This window comes from Rhizopus delemar, genomic scaffold (genome assembly GCF_000149305.1).
Source record: "Rhizopus delemar RA 99-880 supercont3.6 genomic scaffold, whole genome shotgun sequence".
In the NCBI taxonomy this organism is placed as follows: Eukaryota; Fungi; Mucoromycota; class Mucoromycetes; order Mucorales; family Rhizopodaceae; genus Rhizopus; species Rhizopus delemar.
The window spans coordinates 1,094,572-1,120,051 of NW_027137832.1; the positions used below are offsets into that span (position 1 = coordinate 1,094,572).

The 25,480-nt window shown below is 34.4% G+C and overlaps 11 protein-coding genes across 11 annotated transcripts; 6 read left to right on the plus strand and 5 right to left on the minus strand.

The window, feature by feature from the left end:
- Window positions 1-211: 211 nt before the first annotated feature.
- On the minus strand, window positions 212-944 carry RO3G_08417 (uncharacterized protein; the record flags this gene model as incomplete). The annotated part of the gene is made up of 5 exons (XM_067663007.1): window positions 212-567; window positions 619-683; window positions 741-805; window positions 864-884; window positions 942-944. The coding sequence occupies 5 exons, from the start codon at window positions 942-944 to the stop codon at window positions 212-214; spliced, it is 510 nt and encodes a 169-aa protein (XP_067519108.1).
- A 302-nt stretch (window positions 945-1,246) lies between these two features.
- RO3G_08418 (uncharacterized protein) lies at window positions 1,247-2,432 on the plus strand (the record flags this gene model as incomplete). Its single annotated transcript, XM_067663008.1, has 3 exons — window positions 1,247-1,444; window positions 1,499-1,810; window positions 1,860-2,432. The coding sequence occupies 3 exons, from the start codon at window positions 1,247-1,249 to the stop codon at window positions 2,430-2,432; spliced, it is 1,083 nt and encodes a 360-aa protein (XP_067519109.1).
- A 150-nt stretch (window positions 2,433-2,582) lies between these two features.
- Window positions 2,583-4,234, plus strand: RO3G_08419 (uncharacterized protein; the record flags this gene model as incomplete). The annotated part of the gene is made up of 8 exons (XM_067663009.1): window positions 2,583-2,650; window positions 2,701-2,798; window positions 2,851-2,951; window positions 3,004-3,079; window positions 3,154-3,200; window positions 3,256-3,497; window positions 3,552-3,636; window positions 3,689-4,234. 8 exons carry the CDS (start codon window positions 2,583-2,585, stop codon window positions 4,232-4,234), a joined length of 1,263 nt encoding a protein of 420 aa, XP_067519110.1.
- Window positions 4,235-5,470: 1,236 nt separating this feature from the next.
- Window positions 5,471-5,995, plus strand: RO3G_08420 (uncharacterized protein; the record flags this gene model as incomplete). The annotated part of the gene is made up of 2 exons (XM_067663010.1): window positions 5,471-5,495; window positions 5,670-5,995. The coding sequence occupies 2 exons, from the start codon at window positions 5,471-5,473 to the stop codon at window positions 5,993-5,995; spliced, it is 351 nt and encodes a 116-aa protein (XP_067519111.1).
- Window positions 5,996-7,843: 1,848 nt separating this feature from the next.
- Window positions 7,844-10,072, plus strand: RO3G_08421 (uncharacterized protein; the record flags this gene model as incomplete). Its single annotated transcript, XM_067663011.1, has 5 exons — window positions 7,844-8,402; window positions 8,457-8,794; window positions 8,839-8,983; window positions 9,029-9,348; window positions 9,398-10,072. 5 exons carry the CDS (start codon window positions 7,844-7,846, stop codon window positions 10,070-10,072), a joined length of 2,037 nt encoding a protein of 678 aa, XP_067519112.1.
- Window positions 10,073-12,698: 2,626 nt separating this feature from the next.
- Window positions 12,699-13,694, minus strand: RO3G_08422 (uncharacterized protein; the record flags this gene model as incomplete). The annotated part of the gene is made up of 4 exons (XM_067663012.1): window positions 12,699-12,803; window positions 12,874-13,171; window positions 13,227-13,361; window positions 13,414-13,694. 4 exons carry the CDS (start codon window positions 13,692-13,694, stop codon window positions 12,699-12,701), a joined length of 819 nt encoding a protein of 272 aa, XP_067519113.1.
- A 1,472-nt stretch (window positions 13,695-15,166) lies between these two features.
- RO3G_08423 (uncharacterized protein) lies at window positions 15,167-15,724 on the minus strand (the record flags this gene model as incomplete). The annotated part of the gene is made up of 4 exons (XM_067663013.1): window positions 15,167-15,177; window positions 15,322-15,504; window positions 15,563-15,632; window positions 15,683-15,724. The coding sequence occupies 4 exons, from the start codon at window positions 15,722-15,724 to the stop codon at window positions 15,167-15,169; spliced, it is 306 nt and encodes a 101-aa protein (XP_067519114.1).
- A 2,913-nt stretch (window positions 15,725-18,637) lies between these two features.
- RO3G_08424 (uncharacterized protein) lies at window positions 18,638-19,287 on the minus strand (the record flags this gene model as incomplete). The annotated part of the gene is made up of 3 exons (XM_067663014.1): window positions 18,638-18,649; window positions 18,810-18,968; window positions 19,042-19,287. The coding sequence occupies 3 exons, from the start codon at window positions 19,285-19,287 to the stop codon at window positions 18,638-18,640; spliced, it is 417 nt and encodes a 138-aa protein (XP_067519115.1).
- A 2,386-nt stretch (window positions 19,288-21,673) lies between these two features.
- On the plus strand, window positions 21,674-22,905 carry RO3G_08425 (uncharacterized protein; the record flags this gene model as incomplete). The annotated part of the gene is made up of 8 exons (XM_067663015.1): window positions 21,674-21,715; window positions 21,773-21,837; window positions 21,885-21,945; window positions 21,995-22,040; window positions 22,095-22,210; window positions 22,258-22,488; window positions 22,541-22,621; window positions 22,822-22,905. 8 exons carry the CDS (start codon window positions 21,674-21,676, stop codon window positions 22,903-22,905), a joined length of 726 nt encoding a protein of 241 aa, XP_067519116.1.
- A 44-nt stretch (window positions 22,906-22,949) lies between these two features.
- On the minus strand, window positions 22,950-23,570 carry RO3G_08426 (mitochondrial 37S ribosomal uS4m domain-containing protein; the record flags this gene model as incomplete). The annotated part of the gene is made up of 2 exons (XM_067663016.1): window positions 22,950-23,234; window positions 23,292-23,570. 2 exons carry the CDS (start codon window positions 23,568-23,570, stop codon window positions 22,950-22,952), a joined length of 564 nt encoding a protein of 187 aa, XP_067519117.1.
- An 848-nt stretch (window positions 23,571-24,418) lies between these two features.
- On the plus strand, window positions 24,419-24,919 carry RO3G_08427 (uncharacterized protein; the record flags this gene model as incomplete). Its single annotated transcript, XM_067663017.1, has 2 exons — window positions 24,419-24,643; window positions 24,776-24,919. 2 exons carry the CDS (start codon window positions 24,419-24,421, stop codon window positions 24,917-24,919), a joined length of 369 nt encoding a protein of 122 aa, XP_067519118.1.
- Window positions 24,920-25,480: the final 561 nt, after the last annotated feature.

Consider the following 25,480-nt stretch of genomic DNA (forward strand, 5'->3'; position numbering starts at 1 on the left):
TATCACAATGAATCTTAACGGATGGCAACTTTTGCTAAACTGATGCCATTAAAAAGGATCCTTTATTGTTCCTTTTCATTAAAAACCCAATATGCTTTATGCCAATGCATATACTTTTATCATATTTTGAATTATTTCACGTATGTAACAATAGACAAGATAAACGCTATTGAGTCAATAAAAAAATTCATTTATTATTTCTCAACTTTCTTTACAATTTTGCCAAGACAGCATCAACACCAGAAGCATTAACACCAGGACCCTCTTCGACACCAACGTACTTAACAACCAAGTCATCAACAATAATAGCAAAGCGCTTGGATCGAATGCCCATACCTGCCTTTGTCAAGTCTTGTGTAAGGCCAAGGGCCTTTGAGAATTCTGCACTTCCATCACCAGCCATGATAACTTTATTACCAGCTTTATAGGCTTTGGCAAACGCGTTCATGATAAATCCATCAACGACAGAGATACAGATTACTTCATTGACACCCTTTGCTTTAAGAGCCTCATATGCGTTCAAATAACCGGGAACATGGGTTTCGGAGCAAGTAGGAGTAAAGGGTCCTAATAAAAAAGGATTAGATACATACTCTTCAGATAAATTCGCGTCTCTACCAGGAATGGCAAAAATGATAGCCTTTTTGCCCTTCAATTGTTCATGAAGCTTGTAAGGGATGGGACTAGTGTGATAATTACTTATTTAGAGGTTTTTTTTTTAGTTATTATTATGTACTTACCGAGGACAAGCAGTAATATCTTCATTTGGGTCAAAGGGTACATAGTGAAGGGTTGCTTCAGGAATCTATTATATTCACAAAAAGTCTGAATGAGCGTTATCAAAATGATAGAGATAAACTTACAATATCATTAACTTGGATAGACTATATATAAACCGTAAGCTTTCATTTTACATTTGCTTTTGTTCACTATTTGCTTACCATTTTTTTATTCTTAAAGAGAATATGAAAAAGAAAAAAGATAAAACTATAGAGGCTATATTTTCACATTTAAAGCAAAAAACCGCATTTCTCTCTCCGATAATTTTGCCGTCTCTTTCTTTTTTTGAATGCTTCAACGCACAAAGATATTAAACCATCCAGCCTATAAACAGTTTAAAAGGCACCATGGTTTCTTTACCCCATTTCTTGCCAACAGAAAAAGCCATTTAGAAGAACATGAAACATACAAACGACAAACAAGCAGAGAGACTCGAACCTGTCTGTTACCTCCTGTACGAACAAAGATGCTGGTTAGAGATTTCATTAACGATTCTTTATATAATCCAAATTACGGCTTCTTTGCAAAGCAACCTATATCGTTCAACAATAAAGAAAAGGAATGCGAAGGAGATGAGGATTATATTAGGCTAATGAGTACCATTGCTCGAACACACGGAGGAGTTCAATCACCACACAGCTATTCATCTACAGAACTGTTTCAGGTAAGCCTCTATTAATTAGTTTTAAAAAATTTGTATTTAACTTTACGGGAACAGCCTTGGTTTGCGCACGCTATAGCCAAGTATATGGTAGTAGAATATAAATTGTCATTATATCCACACAAGGACCTGATTATTTATGAATTAAATGGGGGTAAAGGACGATTAATGCCTTATATTTTGGATTACATAAAACAACATGAACCCTCAGTTTATCAGCGAACACAATATAACCTTATTGAACTACCACATACTGCTCATCAACATATTCCTGAATATGATTGTCCAATGACGCGTTTTGAACAAAGTATATTTGATTGGAATAAGTTGGTGACAGAGCAGTGCTTTATTCTGGGCTCAGAAGTGTTGGTAAGGAACATGTAAAAGTGTGTGAATTATGTGTGTAACTTTTCAGTAGACCCGACTTGGGCATGACATGATCCAATACCAAGGTATGACACCCCATCAAGGCCTTGTCTGTATCGATAGCCAGGGCCATTATCACCAACTATTTGAGCCTGTGGGCAGTGACCCTCTCATCAATCGATACCTCGGCTTCCGGAAAAAACTCAAGACACCCAGCCCAAACCGCACATGGGATAGATTTAAAAGATTATCACTGTCGAGCAATATTAATGACACTTATGAATTTGTACCCACCAAATTATTCCAGTTGCTGGATATCCTACGATCTTATTTCCCGGAGCATCGTCTTATATTGACTGACTATTCATCTTTGCCTCACGCTATCGAGGGCTTGAACGCACCCCTGGTACAGACGCCTTACAAAGATAGAATGGTGCGGTGTAAGACTTTTAGACTGCCTCCTGGCTGGTACGACATTATGTTTCCTACCAACTTTGAATTACTCAAAGAGACTTATCATTTAATGTGCCATAAACGTGTCAAAGTTTTGAATTTGGAAACTTTTGTGGAAAGATATGAAAAGACTAGAAAACGCGCATCCAACATGAAGGTCTTTCTTACATAAATCTCTCTTTGTATGTCTGGGTGAGAAAAAGTTGCACACTGTAAATAATACAATCCGTGGGAAAAAAGTAAATAAACACATATAAAAGAGGAGTGATGCTACGTGTTTTTTTTCTTTTGTTTTTTTCTTTTCTTTACTGCTCAATAAAAAATGTTCAAGCTTACACACCGTCTTCCTCAGTTAGTCAGTCGCTCTATTACTCGTCAAGCTATTAAGCGGTAAAACACATATAGAAATAATGTAAGCTTCTTTCTAAACGATATTGTAGTAACTATGCTGCATTGACTTTCTCTTCTCCTACTGCTCATGAAGCCCCTACCTCTTTACAATCCTTTACTGAAGAAGAGTTAATGTTGAAAGATACAGGTAAACGCGACAATAACTCTTTTTGGCTTCATATTAACTTGCAAAATAAAAGTTGCTAGATTTGCTCGTGAAACTATTCAACCCAAAGTACAAGAAATGGATGAAGCTGAGGTGATGAGTAAAGAAATCATTCAATCCTTATTCGACCAAGGCGTAAGTATTTTCCTTCTACTTTACTTCTTCATCTCATATAAAAAGAGAATAGTTGATGGGTCTTGAAACAGAGGGTGAATATGGAGGCGCTGAATGTTCCTTTACTGCTGCTATCTTGACTGTCGAAGGTATATGAAAATTGTGCTTTTATGTATATATTTTAATCTAAACTATGTTTTTTTTTTTTCTTTTTCGCATTTAGAACTTGCAAAGATTGATCCCTCCATTAGTGCATTGTGTGACATTCATGTAAACAAACTTTGCTCATTTTTAAAAAAGTGTAAATTCATTCTCTTTTATGTAGAACACTTTAACAAACACTGTTATTCGCAAATGGGCTTCCAAGGAACTCAAAGAAAAATATCTCACACGTCTTGCTACAGATACAGTCGGCAGCTTTTGTATTTCGGAGGCTGGTGCAGGTTCCGATGCATTTGCTCTTCAAACACGTGCAGAAGATAAAGGTGATCATTATGTTTTGAACGGTGGCAAGATGTGGATTAGTAACTCTGCTGAGGCTGGCATTTTTGTTATTTTTGCTAACGTGTAAAGTTGTGTGTACAACAAATCATGAAAAAAAATTTTAACCTTATTTTTTAGTGATCCTTCAAAGGGATACAAGGGTATCACTGCATTTATTGTCGAAAAGGAATGGGGTGTAGAGATTGCAAAGAAGGAAAAGAAGGCAAGTACCCAATAAAGGGAGAGTAAATGTGAGATTAACTGAGTTTATTTAGCTTGGTATTCGCTCTTCTTCCACTTGCGTCTTAAACTTTGATGATGTTAAAATTCCTAAGGAAAATGTTCTTGGTAAAGTAGGCGATGGTTACAAGTATGCCATCGACTCCTTGAATGAAGGTCGAATTGGCATTGCGGCTCAAATGATTGGTTGTGCTCAGGGTGCTTATGATATTGCTTTGCCCTACATGATGGAACGTAAACAATTTGGTCAAGCTATCGGTACTTTTCAAGCTATGCAACACCAATTTGCTGAGGTTGCTGTTGAGATTGAAGCAGCCAGATTATTGACTTATAATGCTGCTAGATTAAAGGAAGAAGGAAAGCCATTTGTGATGGAGGCTGCTATGGCCAAGTGGAAGGCTTCTAAGGTAGCTGAGATGGCTAGTTCATATGCTGTTGAGTGGATGGGAGGTAATGGTTTTGTTCGTGAAACAGGTGTTGAAAAATTCTATCGTGATGCCAAGATTGGTTCCATCTATGAAGGCACAAACAATATTCAACTTCAAACTATTGCAAAGATTATTAGCTCTAAATATAAATAAAAGTAATAGACTTAAGCTGTACAGTTCAAGATATGTGCTTTCTAGCGTTTACTTTATAATGTATGGCTTTCATAGACTTATCCAGTCCTAAGTTATTATCGCCTTGTTTCTTAAATAAAGATCTCTTTCTGCATTTCAAATCTATACATAAAAAAGCTTGATTTATACGCTTTTTGTATACTGATATATTATGCCTAGGCTAAAATTCAGCTTTTTTCTGAACAAGACTTTAAATTTTGTATATCAAGTTCTGTATTCAAAGAAAATAGCTGTCTATATTCGTAGTTTATTTCTTTAAACAAAAGCAAATGTCTTGATAGGCGTAAGGCATGATTAGGCATATTCATGCTATTAAATTTATAGAAATTATTATTTTCGTTCTTATCTATCTACATCATTAGTTAGCCAAAAATTCATAAATTTTATATAAATACATCACAAACGTCTATTTTCATTTCATTTCATTTTGCCTTTAACTGTTATGATCTTTAGAGGTGTTTCCATAAAGGAAAAGATAAATTGACAGCATTTTTTTCACTGTTGTCATTTGTGCTATCATTGTCTTTTGACAACATATTGTCACTGATAGAGTGGAGTTAGAACAATAAAACAACTCTACGTATGTCAGCATTGGGTCTAATAATAAAGATACACAATCCAAATTTAGAAAAGATACAGTACCTAAACGAAATCATGTATCGTCAAAATCAAATCATTATAATTCCTTCAAAAAAAATCAATTTATAAGTTGTAAAGTACTTCTTTTTTTTCGCGTTTTTTATCCATCACTTTCATTTATATTTTAAGAAGTTTTATTAACATGTCTACTTCATCCGCTCAATTCTATTCAGCAATATTTCCTATTTCAAAACAATGAGAGTCGACAAAGCTATTTGGGAAGTCGAACTTAAAAATTAGAAGATTCTACCTGTGTATACTGGACAAATAAAGGCTTTAGAATTTAAGAAATTGCGAGCTCCAATACTACTGAATCCTCCTCAGTTGATCGTAACAAAATCATCGTGTGGAGTAAGAAATGCCCTTGTAGTTGTGGATCAAATGTCTATGTATCTAAAGTAAGTGGAAACCATCGATCTATTCAAAAAGAATCCAAAAAGATTGGCTGTCCTGCGTGCATCATGATAACTTGCTACCATTCAGACCCTGAATTTGTCATTTTTGAACCAAAAAAACACGCACGACCACGCTCCTGGATCTTACACGGATTTAAAATTCATGTCACTTTCAGGCACCCTTAGAAGTAAAATAAAGGCTTTTTTTGCAACATGGGTTTTTGAGAAGAGAAATTAGATCTTGTTTGCTTTAAGAAATAGATGAAGGTGCTAAAGAGTGAGACAAACTGTTTCATTACAACGACGTTTACAACATTTGGTTGTCTGTTGCAAAAGACTAATGTTTTCCGATTTTGTTATAGCTGCTTTAAATAAGATGATGAAAACACAAACAACTAATTCAGCAAGAATACTAAAGGCTACATGGCTGAGATGGGTTACAGAAGTTGCAAACGAGATGAACATAACTTTGAACTTTACTCACGACAACTGGTATATTGTTGAAAACTGTCTTCAGCAGTTGGAAAATGTATCTACTATGACACCAGTACCCGCTTCATTGGAAACTATGTCTTTGTCTCAAAGGACAACATTTTTAGACAAATCTATTAAGTCGTTACTTAAGATATCACTCTCCGAGGATGACAAAAGAAGAGTATTCGCTTCATATAATAGTCTTGTTGTGTGAAACACGTGGAAACTCGACTCTTCTAGTAGATGTTTGGAAAATATTATGACAACGTTTTGAGAGGAATCTGATTACTTACGGTAAGTACATACAATCCAAAAAAAATTATATCTTGGCATTCAACGCAAATTGTTAATAGCGAAGCTTGTTCTATGATTATTAATCTTGAAGACAAGCATCGGAAAGACTGTTTAACAGACAAAGAGTTTGAGGACATTTACAAAGTATTTAAACGCCAACGTATACAATTACCTGACGATATGAGAATGTTTTTAGATGCTATACCAATATCTGATAATATTGAAATACTATTCAATCATATTAATAATCAAAAAGCTGACCCAGAAACACAAGGTGGACTGTATTTTTCAAAAACTACATTACTGTACAGTCTCGATCTCTTTAGAACAAAATACTTACAGTTAACTGATCAAGGTGAATGAGATATTCTACGAAGGATCTGGATAATAATTGATTGGGCATTCGATGAAAGTTACTTGGGAACTAGGGATGAAAGAGGAATCACTGTTTCCAAAGTAGGTAAAAACAAAAGAAGAAAGGTAGCAAACACAACAATGATGGGCAAGCAAAAACCGTCGGCTATTCCTGACTTACTCGTGTTTTACGACAGATATGGATTTTGTGCAGTTGAAGCCAGCAAAAAGGAATATGACGGCACAAAAAAAAGAGTGATTCCCAGTAAACTATCAATTATCTGCAAACAAATGCTATAGAATCTGTTCTACGACTCATCTTTCTTGCAGCACGATTTGACAATTGTTGGATTAAGCATTAGTAGAATGAAGTTGACAGTGCACGAAATTTGCAATCCAGAAGGTGTAGTTTGTGTGAGCAAAATAGCAAACGGATTGTACTATCCAGTACACATGCTCGAGTGGAAAAGTAAAATGCTAGAATTATGTGAAAAATTATGGATTTTAAGAATGGGGATTGAACAAAGATTTATTTAACCTTCTCAACTTATCGAATAATAAGATAAAGCTTTCCTATACCGTCATACCATAACCATTTCTGATTAAGCATACTTACCAAAGCTAAACACCTTATATGTGAAAATAAAAACCCCAATGGTTAACACTTTTCTTGCTTAGGTAAATTAACTGTATTCAAGTAATCGCCCAAAAGTAAACACTTTTACATTTTCATTCCTTTCTTCACGACGACTTGACCAGGGCAAAACAGCATGAAAATGCTATGTGCTTCATTGGTCATTTTTTATTTTAAAATATTATCAAAAAAAAAGGTTATAATTTAATGGTATTCAGGTAATCTACTCAATACAATGTTATGCTTCAAAGTGAATGCATTTCATTCTCATCCAGCTAGTAGACGGTATCATATATGAAATTTCATAGATCAAAGAGCTTCTATTTTTCATTTTCATTATCAATAAAAAAAAGGAGCTTCTCTAAAAGCTAGACAACATGAGGCGTAACTTGCATTAGTTTAACGGTGCCCAAACAGAAGGGTGAGGCGTTTAACTACAGAGGTCACGGTGTGTTGCACGCTCTGAAAAGAACATCGGCGTTACTTGTATCGACGAACCAGTGTTCTACTGGGAAGCGGGTGAGACAGTCCATCACAGAGGTAACTATTAGATCTTAAGAGAGAAAGTCTGGAATCTCAAATACATATCACTGTAAAAAAAAAGTTTTATGCTAAAATAGGAATTTTCCTTAAAAGGATGGAATGACGCTATGTCTTTCATTCACTTTTTTATTCTAGCTTAGTGTAAATGAGATCTGTTTCAACTGCACAATAAATAGACTTTTTAATAAAACAAATTACTATTTCTTTTTCTTTTTTCTATCTATTTATTTTTAATTAATGAGTTTAACGTACCAATCACCCACACAGCACTGGAGCAGTGAAAATGAATCTAATGTTATCTCCTGTTCAACTAATAGCGATAATGACTCGTCAGTTGTAAAACAACATCCACCAGAAGAATTCATAAACGCATTACAAACCAGAAAATGGCATTTAAACCTAACAACAACGCAACATCATCTTCCTTTACAAAAGGATATACTAGAACCCCTTAGTAGTCATGAATTGAATCATTTATTGAATAACACGATCACCAAGATACTATTGATTGACATACGTTCTACTTCTTACTACTCTGCGCATCATATCAAAACAGCCATTCACCTCGTCGTTCCTTCTGTAATTCTAAAGCGCCCTTCTTATACATTGGACAGGGTGGCTCAGTCTTTAACAAATGTCAGTGATACAAATCGGTTCAAACAGTGGCCAACGACAATTTACATTGTATTTTACGATCATGATTCATCTAATAATACAGGAAACTCCGCCACTGCCATCTTATTAGCCCTTAAATTCAAGCATATGAACTATCAAGGACATCTAGTTTATTTACAAGGTGAATAATAACATTTGCTTTTCTCTCTTTTCTTTAATAGTTTGTTTTTGATAGACGGATTTGATAAGTTTAAACAACTTTATCCTGAACAATGTATTTCTACAAATAAAAAGAAAGATTCAACAGCAACTTCGTCATTTTTCTCTATCATCAAGCCATCTCAGGACTCAATCAAAGAGCGTTATTTAATTCGCATACCCAATGGCAGACATCACAATAATGGGATAATTCAGTTATCAGCATCACCAACTCATCATCCACGTTATGGATTAGGTGGAAGTTTAGTTGACACGGAAGGGAATTTCGAATTACCTGCTTGGCTAAAAAAAAAGGTGGACTCAGAGAATGGACCTAGAGAGTTAGCAGAGGGATATGAGGTAGTAGCTGTAGTTGTAAAGAAAACTTTATTTATATTAATATGACATCATGTAAAAAGCAATTAGAGCGTATGGAACAAAATCGGTTTTCTTTTATCATGAAATATCATTCCTCACATAAACCAATCACTTCTTTTCCCCTTAGTATTGCTTCAAGTATAGAAAAAGGAATAATGAATCGATATAATAATATTTGGCCATATGGTAAGAATGATTGTTCACGTATACAACGTAATAACTTGATTATAGAATATTCTAGGGTTAGATTGTTTGATAAAAAAGATGATTACATCAATGCAAGCTATCTGCAATATGCTGTAATAAAAAACGACGCGGCTCTTCGACCTGTATCACCCTTATCCACTTTAGAAAAACATCTTGTTCAATCTGGCTTAATAAGCCGAGCCTCCTTAGAAATGCTTCGACACCCAGATCTGTTGGATAAAAAGAGAAAATATATTGCCACGCAAAGTCCCTTACCAGTCACGTTTGCTGATTTCTGGAAAATGGTTTGGGATGAAAATTCATATGTCATTGTCATGTTGACCAGTAAACAAGAACTAAATAATGTAATACATATACTCTCAATTGATATTCTTTATTCATATCTATGTATAGATCAAATGCCATCCTTACTGGCCTTCCTCTGCAGACGTACCACAAAATTATGGATCGATCACTGTGACACTACTATCCAAACATGTACAGACGGTTGTCAGCATGAATGATAAGCAAGAAAGATTGGATAAAGAACATATAGTGATTCGCAAATTTCAACTTAAGCACCGCTCCTCTTTACTACCAGATCGTACCATCACACATCTGCAATATACCGGATGGCCAGACTTGAGCGTGCCTGATCATCCGATGGGTCTTTTGCAGTTGATTCATCTGGCCGATGAGGCCTTTAAGATACATCATGAAGAAATTGGACCAGTGACAGTGCATTGTTCTGCCGGATGTGGTCGAACGGGGACATTTTGTGTGGTGGATACAGTGATTCAACGTCTGTGGCACGATAGAGATGTCTATACGAGCTCAACTATAGATAAAGTGCAAGAAACAATTGGGAAATTTAGAGAACAACGGATGAATGTTGTGCAAACGCACAGACAATATGTATTTTGTTATGAGGCTGTCCTCTGGTGGTTGCTTGGTTACGGTCACTTGCCTGCTACCCCTACATCACCTAATTTGAGTTTGTTTTTTGACGAAGGGGATGCGTTGGCTGATAGAGAAGACAATTGTGATGATGACACAACTTCAACCAGTGATATCGTACATAACTTTTAAAGATTTGTATAGAAATAATAATAATAATATAGAAATAATGTGTATTTACTTAAATAAAAAGAAAGCTGTTTTTGTTTTGTTTCTATACAAATATACAAGGAAGGAAGCAAACATAAAACGAGATTATATTCGCTATACCGTGCAGGATAAAGCCATATTTTTCGATCTGAAGACTGAAAAGTGTATGAGTGCGTCAGCTGTAGCGAAATAGTTGGGTGTTCATGTTCGAACTACTCAGAGATGGGTTAAGCAATATAATATGTGCCCTGATAGCATTTTTGAGGATTGCGAAAAAGTAGGACGTAAGTGGATCTTGACCGAAAAGCATAAAACGACTGTTATTAACTTCATTGATATTAATCCCTCTGCAACTGTAGTTGAAGTGACTGAGCATTTATTGAAATGATTCACTGATCTCAAGGTTTCGCGCAGCACTGTTTATAACTTTATCAGAAACGAATGTAACCTTTCGCTGAAAAAAGCAGACTTCCATTCTATCGAAAGAAACAGTCCAGCAAAGATTAAGGAGCGTTACGATTGGGTTTGTAAATGGGAAATACAAACATGAATTTCCTGACGAATTGCGTGTTTTTTTGACGAGTCTGCTTTTGACATCAATATGAAACGCTCAAGAGCTTGGTCCAAAAAAGATACTCGTGTTATTGTTACCAGGCCTACCACGAGAGCAAACACAACGTCTATATTGGGCGCTATCTCGGCTGCAGGTTTAATTACGGTCGGCGTAAAAATAACCAAGGCCTGCCAAGAAGAGAAAGACTGATGGATACATAATCTCAGGAACTGTAACAGGTTACTACATCAGTTTCTTAAAAACGACTCTGGATGAAATGAACAAACATCCACATATGAAAGATTACTACATAGTCATGGATAATGCACCTGTTCACACACATGAAAACATAAGAAATATATCGAGTATCGAGGATATAAATATGTGTCTCTTCCTACTTACTCTCCTGAGCTTAACCCAATAGAACAATTCTGAGCAATGGCAAGGAGTAAGGTTAAGCGCCATAGGGTTTTTAGGAAGACACTTTATCAAGAAGAATTACGGAATTCTGCAAATCTGTGGAGAAAAGTCATTTCATAGGTTTTGTCTCGCATTCTTATAAATGCCGGAATAAATGTCGAAACAAGGAGCCCATGTAAAGGCTGCTGGCGACTTCATTAAAAGCCAACAATGCAGCGCTACGAACAAGGTAAGAAACAATCAGAGCAGCAGCATACAATTTCTTTGTTTTATTTTAATGAGGTCAGGCAAATTTTTTTTTAACTGTACTCAATTAATCGTATTCAATTAATCATGTCCAATCGTGCCCAATCGTACTAATGGACATTTTAGATTGGTAGATCTTACAATTAGTTTATTTGGGAGATAATCAAGAATTACACGAATAAAGTTATCTAGGAAAGAAATCTAATTTACAATAATTTTCTGAGATTAACTTATTAACAACAAGTTATTTATTTCGAAGAATCAAAAAGCAGCGTCGGAATCTGCTAAGGAGTGTGTAATAACTTACTGGTGCATTTCACTGCTTAGAAAAAAAAATTCAAACAATCCAAGAGTGACTCAAAGCATTCCAATGCCAGTTGGTGGTTTACAAATGAGCACTCCAAATAAAACCACTCTTGTTAAGATCCCATTATTTAAAAAAATAGAAAACATTAAAGATGTCGATGTTTGTTTCGAAGAAAATCCATATGAACCTCTATTACATTGTAATGAAAGAATAAATTCAAATCCTTTGACATATAAAAGATATCGTAGCAGCTTGCATTTGGTAGAAAGCCATGTAGATTAGAAAACTCAAATTTTATAAATTCACTTGTTAATTAATTAATAAAAAAAAAGCTTTATGTCCTAGTTGCTAGTACACGCCTATCTACCACTTTGTTTAGAACCTGGGTGACAATTAAACAGTTTAAGATCCTCAGGATTATTCAGCAGCTGGGCATTATCAAAATATTTAAGCTGGTTTTCATAAAAGAATTGGTCAATAAATACTTTTTGCAGGCTTGGGTTGTCTCTGGATACAAGATTTTTGTCAGTTTATTACTATTTTAGAATTTATGTTCTTTATTACGTTAGCAATTTTTTAAGATCTGTTACGTTAGTTGTTAAACCAGCATAATTAACTGCTATTACACAGATTTTGGCATTGTTTCTAAGAAACTCCAGAAACTCTATTGTGCATCCATGAATATTGTTTAGTTTTGACAAGATCTCATTTTTATCTCCTAGATCATGCTTGCGAAATTGTTGCTTGGTTGAACTAAGGGGGGAAACAAAGACTTTGTCTACTAATGATCTTTTGTATAAAATATCCACCATTCTTTGCAAACAACTGACTCTGTTTTCTGTCTCGCCTACGGATTTTCTACAATAACCAATTATTTGGTATCCGTCTTTTTTCATTTCATTTATTTTTAGCTGATGTCTTGGCAATACTTCAACCACGTTTTTTGCTACGGAATCTATAAAAAAGATGTTCCTCTTTTGGTCGAAAAACATAATTGATGAAGTCAACAATTTGACTATCATTTTCTGCATTGTAAATTTCATTAGAAGTCAATTTATTTTCTAAGCTGCTTTCTAGTTTTTTCAAATACTACATGAGCAGATCATGTCTTCTTCATCAACTTTAACAAGACCCAATTGTTCATCTTCAAGTGTTTGGAAAACAATTTGTTGCTCCTGAAGGTCAACCTGTATATTTTAAATATGATTTAGTATAAAACACTTACAAAACTTCTTTAAACAATAAAAAAAAGCTTACGAAAAGCAAAGCAAAAAGATCATACACCTGGATCAGCTGCTTTCTTTCTTTAAAAACCATGGGCAACATACCCGAACCACATTCCACAGCTTTCCAGCTTTTTGAATTCTTTTGAGAATACCTGATCAAAGTCATACATGTCTGTATGACATGTACTGAATAAACATGCACTCTCTCCATTGTTTTTCTTGATGCATTAGGATATTTGCACATTATCCCTTTAAGTGCATCAGTTCCACTTTTGATATTCTTGATTGAATCTTCAAGAGCATGGTCAAAATTTGTTGACAAATTCAAACTATAAAGTATAATTACATTAGATTTTTTTTATGTTATATATCGATATAATTTACCCGGAAGATTCAATCACAATATTTGTGTTATTGCTCCCATCGACTCCGATACCGTCAAGCAGGGTGGAGCTACTTGATTTATGCTGTTGTACGAAAAAAATCGCTGCTGCTGACTGTTTATCTTTTTTTTCGCGCCTAAAAACGATTTTAATATTCATATTGCTTTATCTGCATCTGTAGCACTTACCATTTGAATGACAATAATCCAGTAATATTCCCAAAGCACTTAAACATTTGAGAAACTGTCTCAACAAATGTTGTTCGTTCATCCATGATAGGCACGGGAGTTATTCTCTTCATGTTCACAGCAAAGTCGATTAACGAGAACTTTAAGAATCTGTTAAATGAGCCATCATATGTCATTCCCGCTATACTATCCAAAAGCCTTTTGATAAGATACTTGCCGTTGGCGGAGTAAACTCGACTTGAGTTCGCAGCATGAAATAATCGAGTGAAATCGCTGACCATACGACTGGATGATGTACTCTTTAGTGAAGGAAGAACATTGTATGATGGTGAAGGAGGTAACGAGAAAGTAAACGATAAAAGAGGGAAAAAAAAAGAACAAAAGAAAAAAGAAATATAAAAGAAAAAGATTTTTTTTTTTGTAAATAAATAGTTTATTTTTATTTATAAAGTATAATATAACAGGTGTCACATGTCTGAGAGCGGCGTGAACCAAAAGAAACAGAGTTTAAGCGATGGAACATGCTAGTCAATATCGAATCTGCCCCTTTTGAGGGCGGCAAACTGCGATATAGCATGAGTGACCAACTGCTTACCAATAAAAGGAAAGTTGTCAATAACAAATCTCTAATGGGCACGCCAGATAACAAAGAGTACACAGCAGCTGAGAGTCCAGAGATCAGTATTGTCAACAAAAGGAAACCGCTGAAAAGACCAGAGGATTGAGCATACATTATCTTGAGTGAAAGTGAGGTGTGGATTAAAGAAGTTGAAGGCATCTATCCATATTCTCCATTTCCTGGGACAGCGCACGAAGAGGCGTTGCAGGTCTTCATTAGTAGCAGAGCAAAATTTACATTGTGAAAAGGTCAAAATGTTGTCAGATCTTGAGAGAAGTGATTGACTATAGAGCTTATGGTGGAATAGACGATACCATAAAGACCGGCTTTCAGGCGAAACAGGCATTTTCCAAAAAAGTGACCACTTTGAAGTTGGTATTGGTGACATTGCTGATGATTGTAGAGATCGCTGCATTAGAGACAACCGAAATGGTTTAGGTTTGTAATTGATCCATTGGGGCTGCGAACAGAAGGCATCGATGAACACTGAATCATCTAGCTTTGCTAGTGGTCTTGTACTTATACTGAAGAAAGAGGTAATTCTTAAGTTAAATGACTTTAATAATACCAATAGATACACTTCGATCATTCTGAAGCAGCAGCAAAAAGCTTTTTTGTCGTAGGCTGGTGATTACAAGAAGTCATCTGGAATGAGACAAAGATGATCCCCGATGCGATATCGGTTGACAACTTTATGACCAGAAAGTTACCTGACATACTCCTTTCGTAAGTTTAAGGAAACAGCCCAATTTAGTCAATAAACTAGAAAAGAAACCTATCGTATTTAATTATTGTATTGAAATTCTGATGTATTCCAGCTTATAAACTATGATGTTTATGATAGGCTCAGTAATATCAGGTTATAAAATTGTGGTATACTGTTGATGGTGGTGATGTCTAATTTACAATGTGAGTATGATAATAAGAAACCGCGCCAATAGCATTCAAAGTCTGGTTGATTGCATAATGAAACACGTAGTTGACAAATTATTTAAGGGAATAAAAAACCTTGTTGTTACTGATGTATACATGGACGAAAAGTAGAACCAACATAAAATTACAATGATCGCACACTCAATGTGTACATAATACATGCACTCGCAATTCTTTTTATTTAAGTTGTTTTTTCTTTTGTCATTCGAGGGCTTAATACAAAATCGTTTATAGCAAGTACAACGGCCCTAATCATTTTTTTGCAAGCTGTAAACCAAATAGCTACACTAACAGATCCTATATAAAACCATTGATATATATGCTAATACAAATCGTGTATCGCTATTTTTTTCTACCTGCAGGTGCAAAAGGCAAAGAAAGAAAACGTTGAGCAGGACCAAACCAGCCAGGTGGAAGATAAAATACTGGGCTCTTTCTAAACCAAAGCATCATAATTGTTTGAGAGCCGTAGACGAAAGCAAAAAGTATTGATTTAAAAACGAGTTCAAAGGCGCTTGCCTTGTAGTTAATATCAGAACCTAGCAACACAACAATTTAATATATTATTATTGTCGTTTCCTTTTCCCTTCTTTTTACTCAATTTTTCTAAATCAGCCATTCCTTTATCCAACTTTCTACGTAATTTTGCCCATTTTGCAAACTCATCCTTTAAAAAAGATCAATTATTTTTTTTAGCAACGAATATTGTGAATTTACTTGTGAACTGGTTTGTGAGAATTCTGCTTTCAGCTTCAACATATCCGTCTTTAACTTGGTTTGTTTAGCTATTTGAACATCGTTGGTTATTTTTTTATAAACTTCATATGCCTAGTTAAAAAATCAATACGTGATTTTGATTGATTATTTTTTAATTTACAAGATTTGAAATTTGAAGTGTCCCAAAGAGAATGGATTCCGTTATTAAGACTAGTAAGAATATTGAGATAGCTAAATACATGAGAGATCCTTCCACCAAAACAAAAAGAAAATGAACCCTAGGATTTCTATCAAATAAAAAAAGAAGTGTGTGACGGTCGAACAAAGGATCAAAAATGGCAAAATTGCCGGAATAACAACAAAGGATGTGGTAATAAGTCTAACAATTACTGTTGGTTTTTACATCTTTTTATCTAAACTTTACTCGTTTAAAATAATAATAAAAAAAAATGCTGAAAGAATTAGAACAAAAGTCATGATTTGTACTATATACGGATGATCAATCTATCCGTTGTTTCCGTCTCACAAAAAATGACACGATTGAATTATTCTTGCTTCGTTTCTTTTTATTTTCTTCTCTGTCTTTCCATCACGATAGCTTTCGTATTACGTGGCCTTATTTTATTGCTTTGCATAAAGTAAAGTGCAAAAATCATTTAAAGATATAATTGCAACTAGGCTGGCTCATGCAGTAATGTTGCGCCTTAATCTAGCTAATGATCCATATGGTTTCATTATTCTATGTACTCTTGCTGTAAAAGCTACATATAATTAAAATTGAAAGTTAATTTTGAATGTCAATGCTAGACATACTTTTGTCTATTTTTTAGAGTGAGTATAAAGCTGAAAAGGTTTCCTTGTCTAGACTCTATGTTCAACTCTTCAATATGCCGTAGCGAATATGTAGAATAACGTAACAAATCACCGGCACTAGATTATGAATCTTAAAATTCTCAAGGAATATTCAATTTTAAAGAAACGAAAAGAAAAAGAATGAAATACTATAACCTTAATCAAAATGGTTCAAAGAAGGAACTTATATATTGAAAGACTTAAATTTGGCCATGACTACTTTCTTTCGTTAAAAAAACTGGATTGGTATGCAATCCTAATGCGATAAGATATACACAGCTTCAGTCTCTCTAGAGCTTGAAAACTCACTGACCAAGTCAGTTTGAGTTGTATTGGTTTATATCGCCAAAACCCGACAATCATAAATCAACACACAAATTCTTTTTTCTTGTTATTATGTCTCACGTAAAGTTTGAATAGGTTTAGTACATTTTCTATACACAATAGTAGTTGAAGAACTGTTTCAAGCTTACCAAACCTTGCTTCACAGCTGTATTTTCAAGTTAACTTTCCATTTATTCATCAAGTGTTTCTTGCCCTCGATATCTTTTTCGCATCAAAATAGTTAATAAACGCACATTTTTTGTCAGTATTTTGTAAGCTCAAGCGCGCCAATTTTGAAACTGTTATTAAATTCGTCAATAGTCAATGCCAGATCCAAATGATTTATCCATAAAGATAGATTGAGTATAAAAATATCTGATTCTGCCCATACATCCACATATGATCCATCATAAGCTCACAGGGTATTTTTAACCTCCCGATGATCAATATATAATGTTCATACCACATTTTCTAATGAATCTAAGAAAACCAGTTGAGCTGCGTATAAATACATCTGTTTTTTGATGAGCTAGGGGATTCTTATTTTTTGTTGCCATGTATTCTTTTGTAGATTTCTTTCAAATTGAGGAAGATGATCTCCTGCATTTACAACTCACTATTTATTTATTTTTTTTGGTATAATTTAACATCAGTAACTAAAGCATATCATTTGACAAACGATTGATATAGAGATAGAGGCTGTTGTGAAGCATAAAAATGAGGCATATGCACCAATAGCATAGTCATCTTCGTTTACTAATAATTGATCAAGGCACCACCCAATATAAGTGATTGATGAGGGTTATATTTAAAGAATGAAGCGGTTGAACACTGTTCTAAAGCAAGATCTGCATATTAAAGATTGATCATGAACAAGGTTTTTATACCTTGTTTCAACAACTGATCAAATGTCAGATTTTGCCAACCTTTTAAAATGGATGTACCAATTTTTTCTAGAATTAAATACATGAGAGAAGGTATTCAGTAAAGAGAAATCAAGTTTGCTTTGAGTACATAAAGTGGCTTTAATTAAATTCATAAAAGGTGAAAGGCACATCATAGTATAAGAAAAAAAGAAGAAAAAAAAGAAAGAAAGCATAAATAACGCATAAAGAGAGAGAGATGAAAGCAGCTACAGAAAGAAGGGCATAATGATAAAAAAAGAAAAGAGGAAGGGTGTGTGAAACTTAAAAACCAATCAATAGAATATTATTGTTGGATCAAAAATCATTTCTTCTTTGACTGAAGGAGATTGGGTAGGTGAAAAATAAGATACTGGCGAGGTCACGGCTGAATTAGTAGTAGTTGTATATGATTCATTATCTAGAAAGCAAGCTAGTAACCGGTCAGAACAGAGCTGTTCGTCATTAAGTGCGAAAGGCGAATTTTGGTTAGGTTGTTTGTTTTTGTCAATAAGATAATCCTGTAAAAGTTGATCAAATTCATTACTAGATAATAAACTACAATTAACCTGCTTTAAGAGCGAGATGTGCTTAGATAAACAAGCTTCAGGGTTCAGATGGATGAATGAAGTAGCGAATGAAAGTGAAAGAAAGAAGATGTTGTAAGTAAAAGATGCTTGACCGCAATTAGTCATCTGTTCTGTGATATAGAAAATAGTATTGGCTGCTGTTATACAGATGCTGTTACTTAACTGATGCTGGTGACGTTGATTTAATATCATTTGCGCTGTATAATACAATATGCGATATACATTGGTCATGACTGACTCTGTCTTTGTATGATTAAGACAGGAAGGTAAATTTAATAGCCAAGTAATCAAGTTGGTTTCTATAATTTGTAACGATTGAATGCCTTCGTGAATATCTTTGAGGATCATTGATAAATGTATCATTTCATGAAATGTTTCTTCTGATTGTGGCCATGGGCATTGCCATTCGTTTATCATTCTGTCACTTAATGTACATGATATAATCCATTGATCTATTACCCAAGCTACCCAATAAGCACGTCTTTTTATTTCAACATTATGCATTGTATCTTGGACCAGTTGAAGCCATTCGACAGCTTCAGAAAGATGACGACGAAGCATACCACATTTTTGTACGTCTCCAATCAAATGACAGTACCAGCACATGATTATTAAGGCCTATACAATAATTGTCTAGAAAAGAAACCAATCAAAAATACAATGTGTCTCCCCCTTTCTGTTTCTGTATTACCTGTACTGTTGAAATTGTATATTGAGTAGTCAAAATGTTAAAAATATATTCAGCCTTTTCGAATAAAGAGGAATGATATTCAAATGAGCTGTACAGGGCACCTAAAGCAAAGACAGCAAAATTTAAAAGAGGATCATCTTGCTGCTTTAGTTCATCTTGGGAAAGCAATGGAAACAAAGTGTTAAAGTGACTAAAGAAATATTTTGACCAAACATCAGAAATGTGTTCCGAAAGAAAAGGAGCCATCAAATCATTTCTGTCCTAGAGGTAAAAGAATGAACCTTATCAGTGTTCTGATTTATCCGATGTAGTAGCACATACGTATATTGTTTTCTGCTGAATTGCTTTTGAGACCAAATAAAGCAAAGTATTCACAGGTAATTCACCAACAAATTTAAATTCTACTTTGTATTATTATTAATACATAAAGCAATTTCCTTACTTTCCTTTACTTAATTTTCTACTAACCTGAATGAACGAGTTGTTTTGGCTGTAGCAATGTCTTTATACGATGCACACGATTTTCTATAATCTCGATTCGTATCTTGGGTGGTCCTCTCTTTTTATGGCTATCGGAGTACTGGCATGCGATTCCGTTGGATCCGCATCTTGAACAAATGGGTTGAATTCCATCGCACTTTACTTTTTTCCTACGACATGTAATACATGCAAGTGTAACTTTGACACGCTTACTAGTAATTTTTGTCATTTAAGAAAAGAAAGAAAGAAAAAAAAAAAGAAGACGTTATCTGTAAAGAAATTAAATAAAAGTTCAAGAAAACAAGGGGGGAGGGAGAAAAACAGAAAAAGCGAAGGGAGAAAGAGAGCATTTCAATATATCAGAAAAGTGTGGGGAAATGCATTGACATACAATATAGTTTCTTTTTGGTTAAATGTATGCATAACATTGCAACCCAAAAGAAACCCTTTTGCTTTATTTAGAAGATTGAAAGGTCGCTCTCTCTTAACTCTAAACGGCCTTTTTGGCTAAATGTTTAATATCAAATGATGGTATACAAATATAGTAAATATGAGATTTATGTTTGCTTCTCTACTCCTTCTTTTGTTTGTTTGCTTTTCCTCTTATTCTTTGCATTTTCATGTAAATAAATCTTATCTGAATGGTGTACAAGATCAGTGTAATTTGTAATTATTATCCCACCCCCTCTCCCCTCTTCTTTTCCTTTTTTGTCTATGTTATTTTCTCTAGATAAAACTTATGTGTTTTTTACGATTAAGTTTCCTTTGGGTTTTATTTATAGCATTTTTAGAAATGTATATTCCCTTATTTTATGTATGGAAAATATGTTTTCTTTATTCGCTCCTATCCCAGTTTGTGCTTCGAGCCCTATTTTAAATGCTCAATTCTTTACTCAAAAAAGGCACAAAGAAGTCAGTAGAGTGGCTGATCTAGTCATCCAAATGACTAATCGTAACTTTATCCCCTTTCACTCTTTCTGTTATCATATGCTTTCTGTTGTACCTGAAAGTTTATTTTGTGCCTGGATCAGCATTTCCGGTTCATGTTTATAAATTATCAAATAAGGAAAGGAATAGAAAGACATTGATTTGTAAAATCAATAGTGTTGTCCGTTAGCTAATAAGATACACATAGCTATTATCGAGACAAGACCATCAAATAATCATACAATCTTCCATCACTGAACTGTTTTTCTCATTAAATAAGATTGCTTGCGATAAAAGAGAATAGTTGGCTTTCGATAAAAGATACTTAGGTAAAAAAATATACCTAAAAACGTCGAACATAAAAGGAATGAAAATTGACATATAATAGGCAATTGACAAAGATGGGAAGCAAGATATTGTTGCTATAGAAGTACCAAAATCTGACAACGATGACAACCTAGAAAAGGATAAGGGAAAGTATTGAAGAAAGCCAGAGGTATCCTTTGATAGTTTGTTGAATGTTAGACACAAAACTAACCAACCTTCATGACTGCCTTCCATATTTCGAGCTAGGAATATCCTCTGTTTCTCCTTTTACAAATTATTTGAGTTCAATCGCCATTTGAAGTCCTTGTTGATGTTGAAAAGAGAGCTTTACAAGCTGCTATCTTTATCTTAAATTTCAAGAGAAAAAAAAAAGATATTAGTGTTTCGGAGCTAATCAAATCTATCGATGTCTTTGAAAAGTTATATTGGCCTTGGGTACTTGGTATACCTCATCAAAATCAGGAAATCAGAATTCTAGAAAGATGTACGCTTTGAAATCCGCTTTTCTATCAAAAGAATGTTAAGCTTTACACATTTGTATACTCTTAGCAATTCAGTTGACACAATTTTTATCGGTCAAAGAAGATGTATTACAGCAGTAATAGCAAGAAATGAAATTCCAGCCACCTTCTCCATAATAGGAGGCAGTTTTTTAATAATATGATCTACTTTATGCTATGCTTTTAGATTATTATGCTTCATGTATTTATCTAGTAAGATCATTGTATTAGCTTCAGGATTTACTTGCAAAGCACCTACAATAAATGTGCTTGGGTATGGTATTTGTATCTATTCTAAGAAGTCGCCTTTCTCGTCGTATCGGATAAATACTATTTTCGGTAACTTTTCTTTGAGTTTGAACTCTAAAAAGTAATTTCTTTCTTTCTTTTTGTTATAAATGTTAACGATATTAGAGATTGTATCCAATGTTATTGGATGGGTAACAATAAAAAAAAGCATATATAAAGCTTTCTTTATTCTTATTATTTTATTATAGACCTACTTTGTTGTTTGGTCTATTAGTTTTTATCCACAAGCCTATTTAAATTGGAAAAGGAAAAGGTATTTTGTTTATTTCATGTCACACCAGAAACTTGACACTTTTTTAGTGTTCGTGGTCTGTCCATAGACTTTTTGTTTTACAATGTTCTCGGTCTCTTTTGCTATTCAGTACGTAATAATTCTCCCTTTACCTGTCCTGTTTTATAATTTTTTATAGGTTTATACTTGCTCATTTTATTTCAATAAAGAAATTCAAGATGAATGTAAGTTTGACACTTTATACACACTTTCACCTTGTTAATGAGACTGAACAATAGATAAAATTCGACATCCTTCCGGTAATAAAAACCTTGTTAGAATGAACGATGTTGTATTTGCTGTTCATGGATTCTGTCTCTCTCTATTCATTTTGTTTCAAACATGCATTTACAAGGTAAACATATAAAGAAAAGACCAGTTGAAGTTAAACGTGTATTGTAGAAGCATGCACAACACATGTCTTCATTTGCTGCCTGCTTTGTTTGGTTTGGCTTTATTGGTGCTGTGTTGATGATATCAGCTATTTATTATGGAAATGCTGCCTGGATTGATTTGTTATATTATACAAGTTCTATCAAGCTTATTGTTGATTTTATTAAATATTTACCTCAAGTCTGGTTAAACTTTAAACGTCAATCAGCTCAAGGATTAAGCTTACAGTATATTTGTTTAGTAATTGTTTTAACATACAGGAGGAATGATACGTGCTTATATTTAATCATAGGATTTATCAGGTGCTATTTTCTCTATTGTTCAGTTGTTATTAGATGCATATATTGTTGGTGATTGGTCTGGTATTGAAGGAGTGAGTATACGAACAAAAAAGGTGCACATACAAATTTAAAGACTAACCATCCCTTTCTATAGGATAATGTTAAACTGTAAATATAAAATGAAGAGGCTTGTTTTTTTTTGTTACTAACATCATTTACAAGTGGGCTTGGTTTGATTGTCACAGTATTTGATTTAATATTTCTATCACAATATTATTTAATATATCCAAAGGTAGAGTCAACAGATGAAGAACGTGCAAGGTTAATCATAGATGAAGAACAAATATCCATTGAAGATAGTGATTCATATGCATAAACATATAAAAATATTGTTTTTTCTTTCTTTTTGTACTGTTCTATTTATTTATTACGAGCATAGTATTCATAAGCGAGGGCATGATATTCAGGAGGAAAAGGTGAAGGAATTTCAGTACGTCCAGGTCTAGAAATAGGTTCTCTCAAAAACACAGTTTGACAAGTATTATAATTGACTTCGAGATATTCAGGCACAAATAAAAAGGGTTGAGAAAATGGCTTTGGTGTGAATTCTAATTCTGTTCCTTTTTCTCCCTTCAAGAATTGAATAGCTTGGGGATCAACTGTCACTACATCACCATCTTTTAATTTGTGAGAAGGAAAAGCCATCTATTAAAAAGGAATTCCTTTGTTAAGCATTACTTATTTTTCCTTGCAAGATCTTACCTTTTTTCCATTCACTAAGACTTTACCATGAACACATAATTGACGAGCAGCATAGACTGAAGAACAAAAGTTACTTCTAAAAACAACAAAATCCAAGCGACGTTCCAAGTTGGCATATAAAAGTGAGGCAACAGGAGGGTGATCAGCAGCTTGAACAGTAGGCAATTTGGGGTCAAAAAATTTGTTTTTAAATTGACGTTCTGTCACTTCGTCACCGTGATAAGCACGAGTCTCTCTCTTGGATACCCATTTCTGTTGAAAAAGTGTCTTTGTGTCCATGTAAGCTAACTGTTTACTGGCAATATTATATAAGTTGTATTTGTTCCATGACATACGGGCTAGCTTTCTAGTTAATGAATAGATCGGCTTTCTCATTTTAACTGATTTGATTTATTTGTCAAGAGGCTGCTGGGGTCCCTTATAGTGGAAGAAAAAAAAATTGACAGATTTTAGGAGTTTTTTTTCTTTTACAAAATTGGACCTCCGATACACTTTATTTCGAAATCATTACTGTATTTTTGAGAAAAAAAATTGTAGACATGGTTCTTTCCAACAAATATCTCACCAGTCGGTCAACGCAGTCACGCAGCGACCGCAACCATCAGAGTCTCTTACTAAGTTGAAAATGTGCCCAAGTCCTAAGTAGTGGCCAGGAAGCGAACATCGCTCATGCATGCTACTTCAGAATACAACATTCAAACAGTAAACAAGACAAAGTTATTCATTTTAAAGTGTGGAGAGCAGGATGTTCTCCAGGTAATATCCTTCTAGACATGACCAGTAGATATGAATCACCTGTGCAGTTCATGTCCTTAATTGCGAGTCAATTTCCATCTCGAATCGTAGAAGCAACTACCAAAGAAGGCAGTCGAAAGATATCTGAAATCAACTTTGATCCATTAAATTCTGCCATTAACACATTCTCAAAGACAGTATCACCTTTGCAAATGATACAGTTAGGCTTTTATCTTATCGAGCTTTTAATCCCACTGTCCCTTTAGTTCCACTTTGACTATTTAATCTTTCTTAAAGAGGACATTTTTAAGAAACAACTGCAAATGAGCTTGGAATCTTATGGTTCCGTTCTTGATTTGAGAATCCTATGAGAATCACACACCGATGCCTATATGGGTACGGGTTATGCTATCCTAGGCATCTCTAAAGAGGATGGCAGGTTCTCTCCCCTTTCTCATCATCTTCCTTGGTATGAATCGAAAGATGAGGGATTTTATGCAGTATGGAGTGACATACTAACTTATTGTCGGTACTGTCATACTGAAGAACATGCCGTTTCTGACTGTTCAAAAAATGCCCATCCCATATTTATTGGAATGGGATATTTAGTACTTATAGTACGAAAACAGCAAGAAGTTAATTGTTAACAATTTTCTATTTATTAAGTAAAAAAAAGAGGGGAACGAATAATTTAGAATGAAGCCGTAACTTTTTATTGTCTTGACTAAATCATCTTTTCAAACCTCCAGATAGTCTTCGCTATTCACATGGTGACCTATATCCACTATCCGCCCAACACCTTTCCATATAGGGCAGCCCCAGTCTATGATATTGTCACCCCCATGCTTGACAGTTTGCTGTATACATCGCAAGTTCAATCCCTCAGAGAGTAATTTCCATGTGTAAGCCTTTCTATCGGATGCAAATCGATTCACTTTAGTCTCATCTGAGAATATAACTCGTTTCCAGTCGTCCACGGGTCAATGCCGGTGCGATTCGGCCCATTGAAGACGTTTCGTGATGTTTTGGCAACGTAGTAAAGGTTTTTGAGGCTTGACAAATGCTATAACGTCAACTTTTTTTTTAACAACGTAGCGTACTTACTGCCACTGACAAATATTCCAAACATTTCTTTTAGAGCTGTTTGGATCTCCACAGCATTGCTTTTTATTCCCAAGGTGACTAATTAGAGCTGGGCAACTAGCTTCATTAACATTTCCACTCATCTTAAGAAATGAGCAGTGCTTCTGAACAATCGTATAGATTGTTTTGCTACTTTGCTATTGGACTTTTTGAGTCTCAGCAATGAATAGATGTTGTTTACTTTGCGTGTTGCGGTTGGCAAAAAAAAACTTGTAAATGATATTATAATAAAAGAAAGTATAGAAATGTTATTGCGAGTAAATAGATTATTATCAATTTAATTAATCCTGCTGTTTCCTCTCTAATAAAAA